Here is an 11,378-nt window from a genome sequence, read left to right as displayed (position 1 = left end):
CTGTTCTCCACATCTCTTCGGACGTTTGGCTTAACCAAATCCAAGCGGCATCGTAGTCTTCGATTGAAGAACATCATGGCTGGGGTTTGGTTGGTAACCGCATGTGTCACATTCCGGTAGGCAAACAAGAAGTTGTCCACCTTGTGTTGTAGGGGTATATCTTCATTACACATTGCCTTGATAGCCTTCTTGAATGTTTGGACAAACCTCTCGGCCAATCCATTAGTGGCTGGATGATATGGGGCAGATGTGTAATGCTTAACACCATTGTTCTTTAAGAACCTCCGGAACTCTTCAGACACAAACTGTGGTCCATTGTCAGAGCAAATCTGTTCAGGCAGCCCATTCCTGGCGAATATGGTTCGTAAAACTGTGATAGTTTTTTCCGTGGTGGTTGAGGACATTTTTATTACCTATGGCCACTTTGAATGTGCATCCACCGCAATTAAAAACATCGAGTCCATGAAGGGACCAGCAAAATCATGGATGAAGAGGAGCTTGTGGTGGGGCGTTTTGGACCTTCTGGCATCCTGCACAGCTCTTGGTCAGCTCTTCGATTTCTCTATCGATTCCCGGCCACCACACAAACGCTCTGGCTAAGTTCTTTTACCCCACCCAGATGACCCTCATGAAGCTCATTGAGCACTCTATCCGTCAACTTAGGTGGAATTACTACTCTGGATCCACACATCAAGGTTCCTCTGCACACTGACAGCTGTTCTCTTCTCGGCGAGAATGCTGGCAGCAGTGGTTCGCCATGTGCTGGCCATCCCTTCACCGTTAAATCATAGACCCGTGATAGTGTCGGGTCATTCCGTGTTTCCTTTTCTATGTTTGCATTCGTCACAGGGAGACATTCGACTATGGTCGAGTGGAATAACTCCATTGGATCCACTGCAAGGTCTTCTTCTTCCACCGTCGGCAACGGTAGGCGTGACAATCCATCAGCATTTCCATGCTGTTTAGTTCCTTTATACTCGATGTCATATTGGTGTGCCCCTAGGAAAAGGGACCACCGCTGCAGCCGTTGCGCTGTCATTATCGGTACGCCCTTCTGAGGGTTGAAAATGGAGACGAGGTTGATGATCGGTTAGTAGAGTAAATTTTTGACCGTGCAGGTAGTGATTGAACTTCTTCACCCCCCACACTAGGTTGAGGGCCTCTCTGTCAATCTGAGCGTAGTTACGCTCGGCAGAAGTTAACGAGCGTGACGCAAAAGCTATCGGCCTCTCTAAACCATCAAGGAATTTATGTGACAGTACCGCCCCAATGCCGTAGGGAGATGCATCACACGCCAGTCTGATCGGCAGTGCTGGGTTGTAGTGAGCCAATACTTGCCTTGAAGTGATTAAGTCCTTACTCTTCTGAAAAGCACGCTTACAATCATCGCTCCATTTCCATGCTACCCCCGTTCGTAGCAGGGCGTTCAGTGGGTGCAAAATTGTCGACAAATTCGGCAAAAACTTATGATAGTAATTCACCAATCCGAGGAATGACCTCAGTTGCGACACATTTTCAGGCGCTGGGGCCTTAACAACCGCTTCAATTTTGTCAGGGGACTCCTCTTCATCAATCACGTGGCCACAATACGATATCTGTTTCTTAAAAAATTCGCACTTGGGGCGGTTGGCTCGCAGCCCATGTTCCCGTAGTCTAGTGAGCACCTGTTCTAGGTTGTTAAGGTGTTCACTGTCATCTTCACCTGTCACAAGGATATCGTCCAAGTAACCCTGAGTCCCCGGAATCCCTTGCAGGACTTGTTCCATCGCTCTTTGCCATATCGCCGGAGCCGATGCTACTCCGAATACCAATCGATGATACTGGTAAAGACCTTTGTGAGTGTTTATCGTGAGATACTTCCTAGAGGACTCTTCAACCTCCATCTGCAAATATGCTTGTGCTAGGTCAATTTTTGTAAAACGCTTCCCTCCAGACAGTGAGGCGAAGATGTCTTCTATCCTTGGAAGGGTTCACCGTCACCTTGAAATCCCCACAGATGCGAATCTTCCTTGGCTCTCCGGACTTATTGCTTAACGTTTTCTTCATGACAGGAACGATGGGTGTCGCCCACTCGCTCCAGTCGACCTTAGACAACACGCCCGCCTTCTCCAGCTCTGCCTCGACGGCTGGGCGAATTGCATATGGTACCGGTCTTGCTTTGAAAAACTTGGGAACTGCATTCTCTTCTATTTTTATCGAGGTGGTTACGCCTTTAAGCGTGCCCAGTTCTTGTTGAAATACCTCTTTGGCGTTAGCTAAGATTGTTGACAATCGTCCAGGAGTGACGTCTTCATCTTTTTTACCGTCCACCGTCATTGCATGAATGGAATGCCAATCTAAGTTTATCTTCCTGATCCATTCCCGTCCCAATAACGGTGGTCCACCATTTGGCAGTATGTAGAGATACAATTTCCGTATTTTCTTGCCATTGTATTCGACAGGCACCCTTATTTTTCCTCTGGGGTATACTTTTTGCCCCATATACGTCGTCAAGACGATGGATGTCTCTCTCAAGGGTATGTGTGAAAATAGCCACTCGTAGTCTCGTCGATTCATGATGGTTAGCGCTGATCCTGTATCCAATTCCATTTTAACTTGGGACCCTGCTATCGTGAGGGTGACCCAAATGGTTCGGTGATCCTCTTTTGCGATTACATTGTGAAGTTTGAGACAGCTTAGTCTCCTGTTTCCGGATTCACTATCGCTCATCTGGTCTTCGGAACTACTGTCCGTCATCTTTTGTACTTTCTTGTACGGTTCCTTAGTAGCCTTTTTGTTGTCGCTGGTCTTCTTCCCAGACCTGCAAACTCGTGCAATGTGTCCAATCTTCCCGCATTGTCTGCATATTTTGTCTTTGGACCAGCAGTCCTTCTGGTCATGGTTAGTTCTGCCGCAGCGATAACATTTTGCAAATCCCCGTGTCATTTCGTGGGTGCCGTATTCCTGTGGTTTTTGTTGAATTTCTGCAGCTCCCCTGGCTGCTGCTTCATACGATACTGCCACGCTGAAAGCCTTATCTAGCGTCAGCTCTTTTTCTGAGAGTAACTTCTTCTGTGTTCCTTCACTCAGGAGTCCACAGACAAATTTGTCCCGTAGGGTATCTGCCAGTCCTGCTCCGAACTGGCAGTGCTTTGATAGCTTGCGTAGTTCCGTAAGATACTCAGCATTGCTCTCATCTTTGTGCTGAGTTCTCCTGTGGAATTTAAATCTTTCTGCTATCAACAGCGGTGCAGGGTTTAAGTGTTCCTGTAGGACAGCAACAATTTCGTTAAAACTCTTCGCCTTCGGTTTGGCTGGAGTAATCAGGTCCCGCAATAGGCCGTACGTTCTAGCGCCCATTAAGTTTAGCAATATCGATGCCTTTTTTCCCTCCGCTATTTCGTTTGCCTCGAAATATACCTCGACTCTTTCCACATACGTGGTCCAGTCCTCTAATGTATTATCAAAAGCAGTGATACAGCCAGTCTTTGGCATCTTGCAAATCTAAAATGGCGCCTCCCGCGCTTTGCCTTCTTCCCCGATTTAACAAAATGGCGCCTCCCGCGCTTTGCCTTCTTCCCTGCTGTTGTTAGCGCTGCTTTCCACGGTTTCTTGCGCGTTAAATATTGATTCTTTTTCTTTTATTATTTCCTCATCGTGGAGTGGACCCTCTGGGACACTTCCCTCCCTCTTCTTAGGTCCGAACGCTGCCCGGCTTCGAAGCACCGGCCGCGCCCTGTGTGCTCCACCCTCTCTCTCTCTCTTTGCTTCCCGACTCGCTGCCCGGCCCCGTTGAAAAGCCACCCGATCGAGCTTCAGCCCGCCGCAGCCCAGGAAGGATCAGAGCACTACCTGCCACCAGCCCGATTAGCTGGGAAACCACAGACCGAGGAACCCAGCCTGGCTCTGAACAGTCTCTCCTGCAAGTTTTCAACCTGATGATTGACGGTTGACGCCCGTTTCCCGAGTTTCTTTGGACTCTTTTTTTTTTCTTTTCTTCTGGCTCCGACCTTCAACAACGTCGTCTGAGGTGCTGCCGAGTTGCAGGTAAGTTCGTTTCTTATTCGTCGCCAGTGTTAAGTCCGTGAATGATTGAGACACGGACCAGCAGGAGTGAAAAGAAACAAGTCTTTACTGGTGGAAGTCAATAGTGAAAAAAAAGAGGCTCTCTAGCGCCTTTTATACAGGGGTGGTCACTGCCGGTACTGCAGTCCGAGACCAGTTATTCTCTTAAAGGTACATACACAACAGTCTGTGATAGGATGGAAGGCAGGAGAGATTAAGAGACAAGAGGGATGATGGTGCAAGGCAAAAGGAGATGGTAATGGGGCAAGTTAAGAAACAAAGGATGGCTCTAGATGAAGTGTAAATGGCTCTGGCAGAATGAAAGACAGCTGCCATGTGAGATAGAGAAAATAAATGGAAAAAAAGATAGGGGCCGAGGTTATGGTCTGAAATTGTTGGAACTCTATGTTGAGTCCAGAAGGCTGTAAAGTGCCTAATCGAAAGATGAGGTGCTGTTCCTCGAGCTTACGTTGAGTTTCATTAGAACAGTGTAAAAGGCCAAGGACGGTGAGGTCAGAGTGGGAGTGGAGTGGAGAATTAAAGTGACAGGTGGACTCTGGTTGGGAGTCAAGTACACTGCAACACGAACCTTTGATGTGTATTCACGATAAACATAAATTAATGGAGATCCATTTTAGCATGTAAGCAATAATACTACGATCTCTTCAGATTAATTTTTGCAGTTTGAAATGTATTCATGCCCTGAATTTACAATTAAAAAGATGAACTGTGCAAGAAAGAGAGTTGAAGAATAGCAACTTGCATCTGAAGACGATGGGCCGAATGGCTGTAAGATTCTAAATTTGCAACCTGTTCCATTGAGGTGTGCACATTGTGTTGCTTGGCAACTGAGTGTCGTTCAGGGACAGACGTATATAGTGAGAAGACAAGATAGGGTTGATCCATTAAAATGGATGGGCTTGTTGGGTCTAACGGCCTTTTCCTATTGTTAAAAATTAGGCTCTCTGGCAAGAAAATGGAGAGCCAGGCATGGAAGAAAATCTCATTAGAAAGGGAGTAATGGAGAGTCACAAATATTTGTTTTGAAATCATTAGCAGTAGGGGAGAGGACCGAGGAGTCTTAAGTACTTGAAGCAGCCAACACCGTTCTCACAACTTTCTAAGATAATTTATACGGGAGTTGACTCCCTCACATTCTGGATGTACGTGCCTTGTACTTTGTTCTCTGGCCTAGCAATAGTCACGTGATTACAAATTCAAATCTCGTAAGATCTGCCCCCAACACCATAAATTTAAACAGAATTTTTCCTTTCAGCGTGCATTTTTCCCTTTGCAGAGATGAGGTCCAATATACAATGTCTGGAATATCTATTTATTCTGCATAGCTGCTGCTTCCTGACATCTGTGTACAAATGTTACCGACGCAATCATTGTCCCAGTCTGCATGGGTAGTTCAAACTAGTCGACCAAGGTAGATTGCTTTGGGGTATTTCTTCTGTAGCACTGACCACTGAACAAAAAAGTAATCTGACAAATTGTACAGTATCTTTCCAGAAAGAGACAAGGTTTCCACTCGGCAGATGCTCTCTACGTAGATAATCAACACTTTCTTCACTCCGAATATCCCGAGCATCAGAGCAGATATACAGAGGGGCACACATGTTCCTGGTCCGTTGCACATCACCTGCACAGAAAAACAAAAGGGTCATATGAATGATTTATAGGTGTTTGAGATTTTAGTGCAGCCAGTGTGGATCATTAACTCACGGCCATTCTAGTATTGGTGGTAGGGTCTTCACTGCGACAGTCCAGAATGGAACATAATTTTAGAAATATCACTGGGAAGGGGATTGAGATGAAGCGGGAGATAAAGAGGGAAGGAGAAAGAGAGAGGGGCCGGGGGGGAGGAGAGAGGCCGGGGGGGGAGGGGAGAGGCCGGGGGGGAGGGGAGAGACCGGGGGGGAGAGGAGAGGCCGGGGGGAGAGGGGAGAGGAGAGAGGCGGGGGGGAGGAGAGAGGCGGGGGGGAGGAGAGAGGCGGGGGGGGGGAGGAGGGAGGCGGGAGGGGAGGAGGGAGGCAGGGGGAGGAGAGAGTGAGGGAGGTTGAGAGTGGGAAGAGAGGGGTACTAGAGAGGGGGGAAACAGAGAGAAAGGGGGAGAGGGAGAGAGGGAGAAGGAGAGAGAGAGGGAAAGAGAGATTTTTTAAAACTCAGCTTTTATTTTTGAAATATCCATACAAGAATCTTGTACCAAACTTTGTCTAATACACAGAATGTTTCAAGACAGTTGTGATTGAGAAGATTAGAGCCACCATGACAATGTATGGTGTGGGACTGAGCCGTACAGGGCACTTGGTTCAATCCCTGCTCTGAGCCATGACAGTGGTGGTGTTTAGGAAGTGAAGTGTAAAGAATTCTGCCAGGACTCCCACTCCAATGATCCCTGATGGAAAGATCACACAAGTGGATGTCTGGAAAGGACACAATCAGCTTGGCTGTGCTGCCTGTTCCACCCCCGCTGTCTAGGCTCACACAAGAAGAATGGGCACTCGAGCAAAGTACCCGAGGGCTGCCCGCACTCGTGGAACTGCAGCCAAACAGGAGTCACCAACTTTAGGGGGCAATATAAAAGGGAGAGAAGATCCAAAAATGATTTAAAATTGCATAACTTTACTAAGCCAACAACAGTGCTGTACTTTCAGGATAATGATCTAATTCAGCTATGCCAGCCAAGAATAAACCACTAAGGAAAACATTTTGTTACATTCCACACATGCACAGTATAAATGACAAATGTTATACTGTAAAAAAATGATCTAATTTCATTGATGTGTTAGATGAAGTAATGGTGTGAAATTAGATCTCCACCATCAATGGCCCTCACATTTAAACATTCTTACACAGTCACTCTAAAGAGCAGCAACATCAGTCCTCAAAGATAAAAGATTTATTTTGTAATTCAAAAATGATATGGGCTGGCTCCCCCTCCCCACGGTTCAAGATTGCTATCTTGCTCCATATCCCCAAAACTGATACTGTCTCTCAACTTAGAAAGTATAAAAAGCACTCCAACCCCCTCCTCACTCCCTTCTCTTCCCTTCCCTTTCCCCAGGTTCCCGCATAGCTGGGTTTACCGTGCTGATCTTACTGGTTGCAGGAATGCAGCTCCTTCTTCTAAGCTCTAGCCCAGCTCCATCATCCTCCAATTCTCTCTTTCTGACCCCCTTGCTCTAACCTCATGCTCTATCTTTCCCCTCTCTTGCCACCAGCCTCAAACCCTACCCTGCCTTCCCTCCTCCTCCGCCCAACCTCGAGCCCTGCTCAACCTTCCCACCCTGCTCATGGCCTCTAACCTTCCTTTACCTTCATCCTTTCCCAGCCTTGACCTCTCCTTTACTTTTCTCCTTACTGCTTTGCCTTAACCCTCGAACCTCTATCAAAACACTCCTCCCTCAGCCCTGGTCCAATTATTCCCCCATCCATTAGCTTTGCTGGATCTAAAAAGTGCACATAGTCTTCACTCCACGTGTGAAAGAAAGGACTTGCATTTATATAGCGCCTTTCACAACCTCAGGAAGTCCCAAAGCACTTTATAGCCAATTAAGTACTTTTGACATGTAGTCACTTGTAATGTAGGAAACGTGGCAGCCAAATTGCGCACAGCAAGCTCCCACAAACAGCTATGAGATAATGACCAGATAAACGGTTTTATGATGTCATTTGAGATATAAATATTAGCCAGCAGACCGGGGAGAATTCCCCAACTCTTCTTTAAAATAGTGCCATGCCATCTTTAACGCCCACCTGAGAAGACAGGGCTTCAGTTTAAAGTCTCATCCGAAAGAAGGCACCTCCAACAATGCAGCACTCCCATGGTACTGCACCAAAGTGTCAACCTAGTGTCATGAATCTTACCATTCATGTAGAAATGACTCATGAGATAACACTGGGCAGCCAGCTGGTGGCGCCGTCCAAGGAAAGTATAAATACTCGGGCGTGGGCCCAGCTTGCCCAGAATGTTTCTGTAACCAGGAACTAGTGATGTAACTAGAACTCATGGTTGTGAAACAGTTGATTAAAGCCTTGTTTTCTACTCAAACCAAGTGCTTAGTAGTTTTCTTACGTCACCTAGATTATGTGCTAAGTCTCTGGAGTGGGTCTTGAACCCACAGCCTTCTACTCAGAGGCAAGAGTGCTACCACTGAGTCAACAGTGACACCCAAACAGGGGAGCAAATCCCAAAAGCAAAGAATTCATCCCAATTTAGGTTGATTGCCCGTCAAGACAAAATGGCTTGTCTGTTTAAGCAGATTATGTCATTTAGGACCAAGCCAGTCGTATTGCTTAATAAAAGGCAACAGATGCCAAATTTGTCCAGGTGATGGAAATAATATTGATCACCAGGCTGTCACATGCCAACTTTTACAGTCAGTGATGCTTGTAGTTGTCCTTTGAGCAGGACTCTCACTCTTTTCCTTTGTTTTGAAGATGTGTGCACTGCTCAGTAAGATTCTGAGGGGCCACCTTGGTTTAGAAATCAATTTTCAATTGATAATTCTGATTAAATTGTGAAGATACCATTTTATCTTCCTCTCGTATTATCTAACATCAACAGGGAAGAAAGACTCATAAACTAGATGTGCGCTCATGTTCTTTCTTGCTGTCGGCTAAGTGGGCCAGAGGCAAATGGAGATTGGCGTGTGTTGCTTTTTTCACAAACTTTTCCTTGCAGACGCGCAATCCAAGAGTAGGAGAATTAATACGGCTTCAGGACTTTTGTTTTAAGCAGCTGAAGGAATTTTTTTTGCAGAGCTACGGGGAATGGGCGTGGGAGTGGGACTAGCTGAAGTGCTCTTGCAGAGAGCTGGCACAGGCTCGACGGGCCGAATGACGGCCTCCTTCTGTGCTGTTACCATTCTATGATTCTATATATCTTTTAAGAACTAGCAAGTAAACAAGAATTATATTGCAGTACTGATTCTGCTAATTACAGGAAACTCTTTTTTATCCGGCACCAACGGGACCGGCGTGGTGCCGGTTTATCAAAAAGTCCGGATTACAGAGAGGTATAGTAAACGGTACGAGAGCTCCGTACTCAGCAACAAATCCAGGCTTCCCTGTTGCTTAGCAACAGGTGCAGGAACCCCGGCCACAGACCAAGCGTCCCTGTTGCTTAGCAACAAGTGCAGGAACCCTGTTTACACAGCCACAGATCGAGGAATGGCCACTAATATGAAGTAAAACTTACCTGAACCTACTCCTGAATTTTGCCGGTTAACAGAGATTTCCGGTTATTTAGGTGCCGGTAAATCGAGAGTTTTCTGTAATTTATTCTGTCTCTTCATAATTAGTACTTTTCTGCCAATTTCAGCGTTACAGGCGAAATCCATAGCACTTCCAGTGTAAATATGCCCTGAGCACGCTATGTCCTAGATACTGTGTTCATAAGGTCAAGTTTCAATTGACAGGAAGCATGTGCTTGCCAAGGGAAACAGACTATTGTGTGGCGCACCGGTGAAAAATATCTGGAGAGGGTCCGAATCATAACACAGCCCAATAGCATTGTGTAAGCAACGTATACATGTCCCCAGGCTCAGTCATTTCTGACAAATTTGATCGAAACAGATTTTTTTTTAAAAAGGAAAATTATATGGGAATTGACACGAATTAAAACGGATGCAACAACTCATCCAAAAACCATCATTTAGAACAAGGGTGTTGACTTCTCAAGATAGGTTTGGATGAAGGTGGACCTTGGCTTATTTGATTTAATTCTTCCGGAATATGACCGTTCCTCACAACACATTCTAGCTGCTGATCCCACTCTGCAAAAAGAAATATTTCCTGCCTCCGTCCTAAGCTTACCTTTCACAACCCTGATTGTTTTGCCGTGACATGTGTGAAAATACTGCCCTGGGTTCACTTTCTCTCTGCCATTAAGTGGCTTGTATCCTTCTGTAAACATAGTCTCTTTTTGAGCCTGAAGACCTGTAGTTTATCTAGGTCTTCTTCGCATTCTTCTGGTGCCTTGCCCAAGTTGCATTCTTCACACATGAGCTCAGTGAGAGTCTGCGATATTCAGACACGTTATTTCCAACAAGTAAAATCAACTTTCTAAAGAACTAATTTAGAATCAAGATCATTAAAAGAAAAAAAAAATACAAAAATGATTCACATGAAACAATTCCAGAAGTCCAAAACTCTTGGTCTATGATTAATCTGACAAATATTGAAAGGGCCAAACAGTCCACGGAGTACTTTCTCTTTAAATTACCTCCTCAAGGAGGTAACTGCTCTCTGAAATGGCCCAGCAAGCCACTCAGTTGTAACAAACCGTTACGAAAGTGTCAGCATTGTGGGAGTACCTTCACATGGACTGCAGCGGTTCAAGAAGGTGGCTCAACATCATCTTCTCAAGGGTAAGTAGGGATGGGCAATAAATGCAAGTAACTAAACTTGCCAGCGACGCCCACATCCCATGAACGAATAAGTTAAAAAAAAAATCTAGCAGGAAGAAATAGGCAGCAAATATATTTCTGTCTTTTCAAAAGATGTATCCAAATTCATTGCCTGATAGAGACCTGCCCAGTTCAGGTGTTCCTGTCTCCAGATCTGCTCGGATGACTTCATGAACTGGGTGTGTCCCAGAGCAGCTCCGTTGATTTAAATGGGGGACAGAATATTCAGACTGGCCCAAGGAGCCAATCCAAGGTTGTCGGGGAGCCAGAAGGGTATGCTGCGTACTTTCAGGCAGCTCTGGGTCGTCTTCCAAGCCAATCCAGTCCAGACTGGCTTTGGAGGCACGGGAGATCCAGGAAAGCAATAAATTGTGACGATTGCTTTGTAAAAGTAGATTGTTCTTTTGACAATACTTTTCCGACAGAAGTTGGAAGGGTAACTCTAAACAGAAAGTAGTCGACTGGGCTTTCCTTCTCCTTTAAATACAGTCCCATAAAAAGTTAAGAAGAGGAAGAACGTCCCATTTATACAATGCTGCAGAATACGGATATACACACTCACATTAAAGCTCCATTAATACACCAGTTACTGCAATTATATAGGGCCCTGGTGAGACCACACCCTGGGGTATTGTGTACAGTTTTGGTCTCCTTACCTAAGGAAGGATATACTTGCCATAGAGAGAGTGCAACGAAGGTTCACCAGACTGGTTCCTGGGATGGGGGGATTGTCCTATGAGGAGAGATTGAGTAGACTGGACCTATATTCCCCAGAGTTTAGAAGAATGAGAGGTGATGTTATTGAAAAATACAAAATTCTTACAGGGCTTGACAGGGTAGATGTTTCCGCTAGCTGGGGAGTCTAGAACACTGGGTCACAGTCTCAGAATAAGGGGTCGGCCATTTAGGACTGAGATG

General features: G+C 45.8%; 1 protein-coding gene across 2 annotated transcripts in view; it reads right to left on the bottom strand.

The window, feature by feature from the left end:
• Window positions 1-4,093: 4,093 nt before the first annotated feature.
• The window catches only part of alg14 (ALG14 UDP-N-acetylglucosaminyltransferase subunit), a 77,376-nt gene continuing 70,091 nt past the window's right edge, over window positions 4,094-11,378 (bottom strand). For both annotated transcript variants that reach the window (XM_085983279.1, XM_085983278.1), the window contains one exon: window positions 4,094-5,689. In XM_085983279.1, coding sequence (XP_085839405.1) covers window positions 5,459-5,689 — 231 coding nt within the window. In that variant the 3' untranslated portion in view covers window positions 4,094-5,458. The remainder of the gene's footprint in view (window positions 5,690-11,378) is intronic.

This window comes from Somniosus microcephalus, chromosome 3, assembly GCF_052327205.1.
Source record: "Somniosus microcephalus isolate GS21.2 chromosome 3, FLI_Smic_1.0, whole genome shotgun sequence".
NCBI classification, from domain to species: Eukaryota; Metazoa; Chordata; class Chondrichthyes; order Squaliformes; family Somniosidae; genus Somniosus; species Somniosus microcephalus.
The sequence above is the reverse complement of the archived record's forward strand: the minus strand, read 5'-3'. Positions and strand labels throughout refer to the sequence as shown.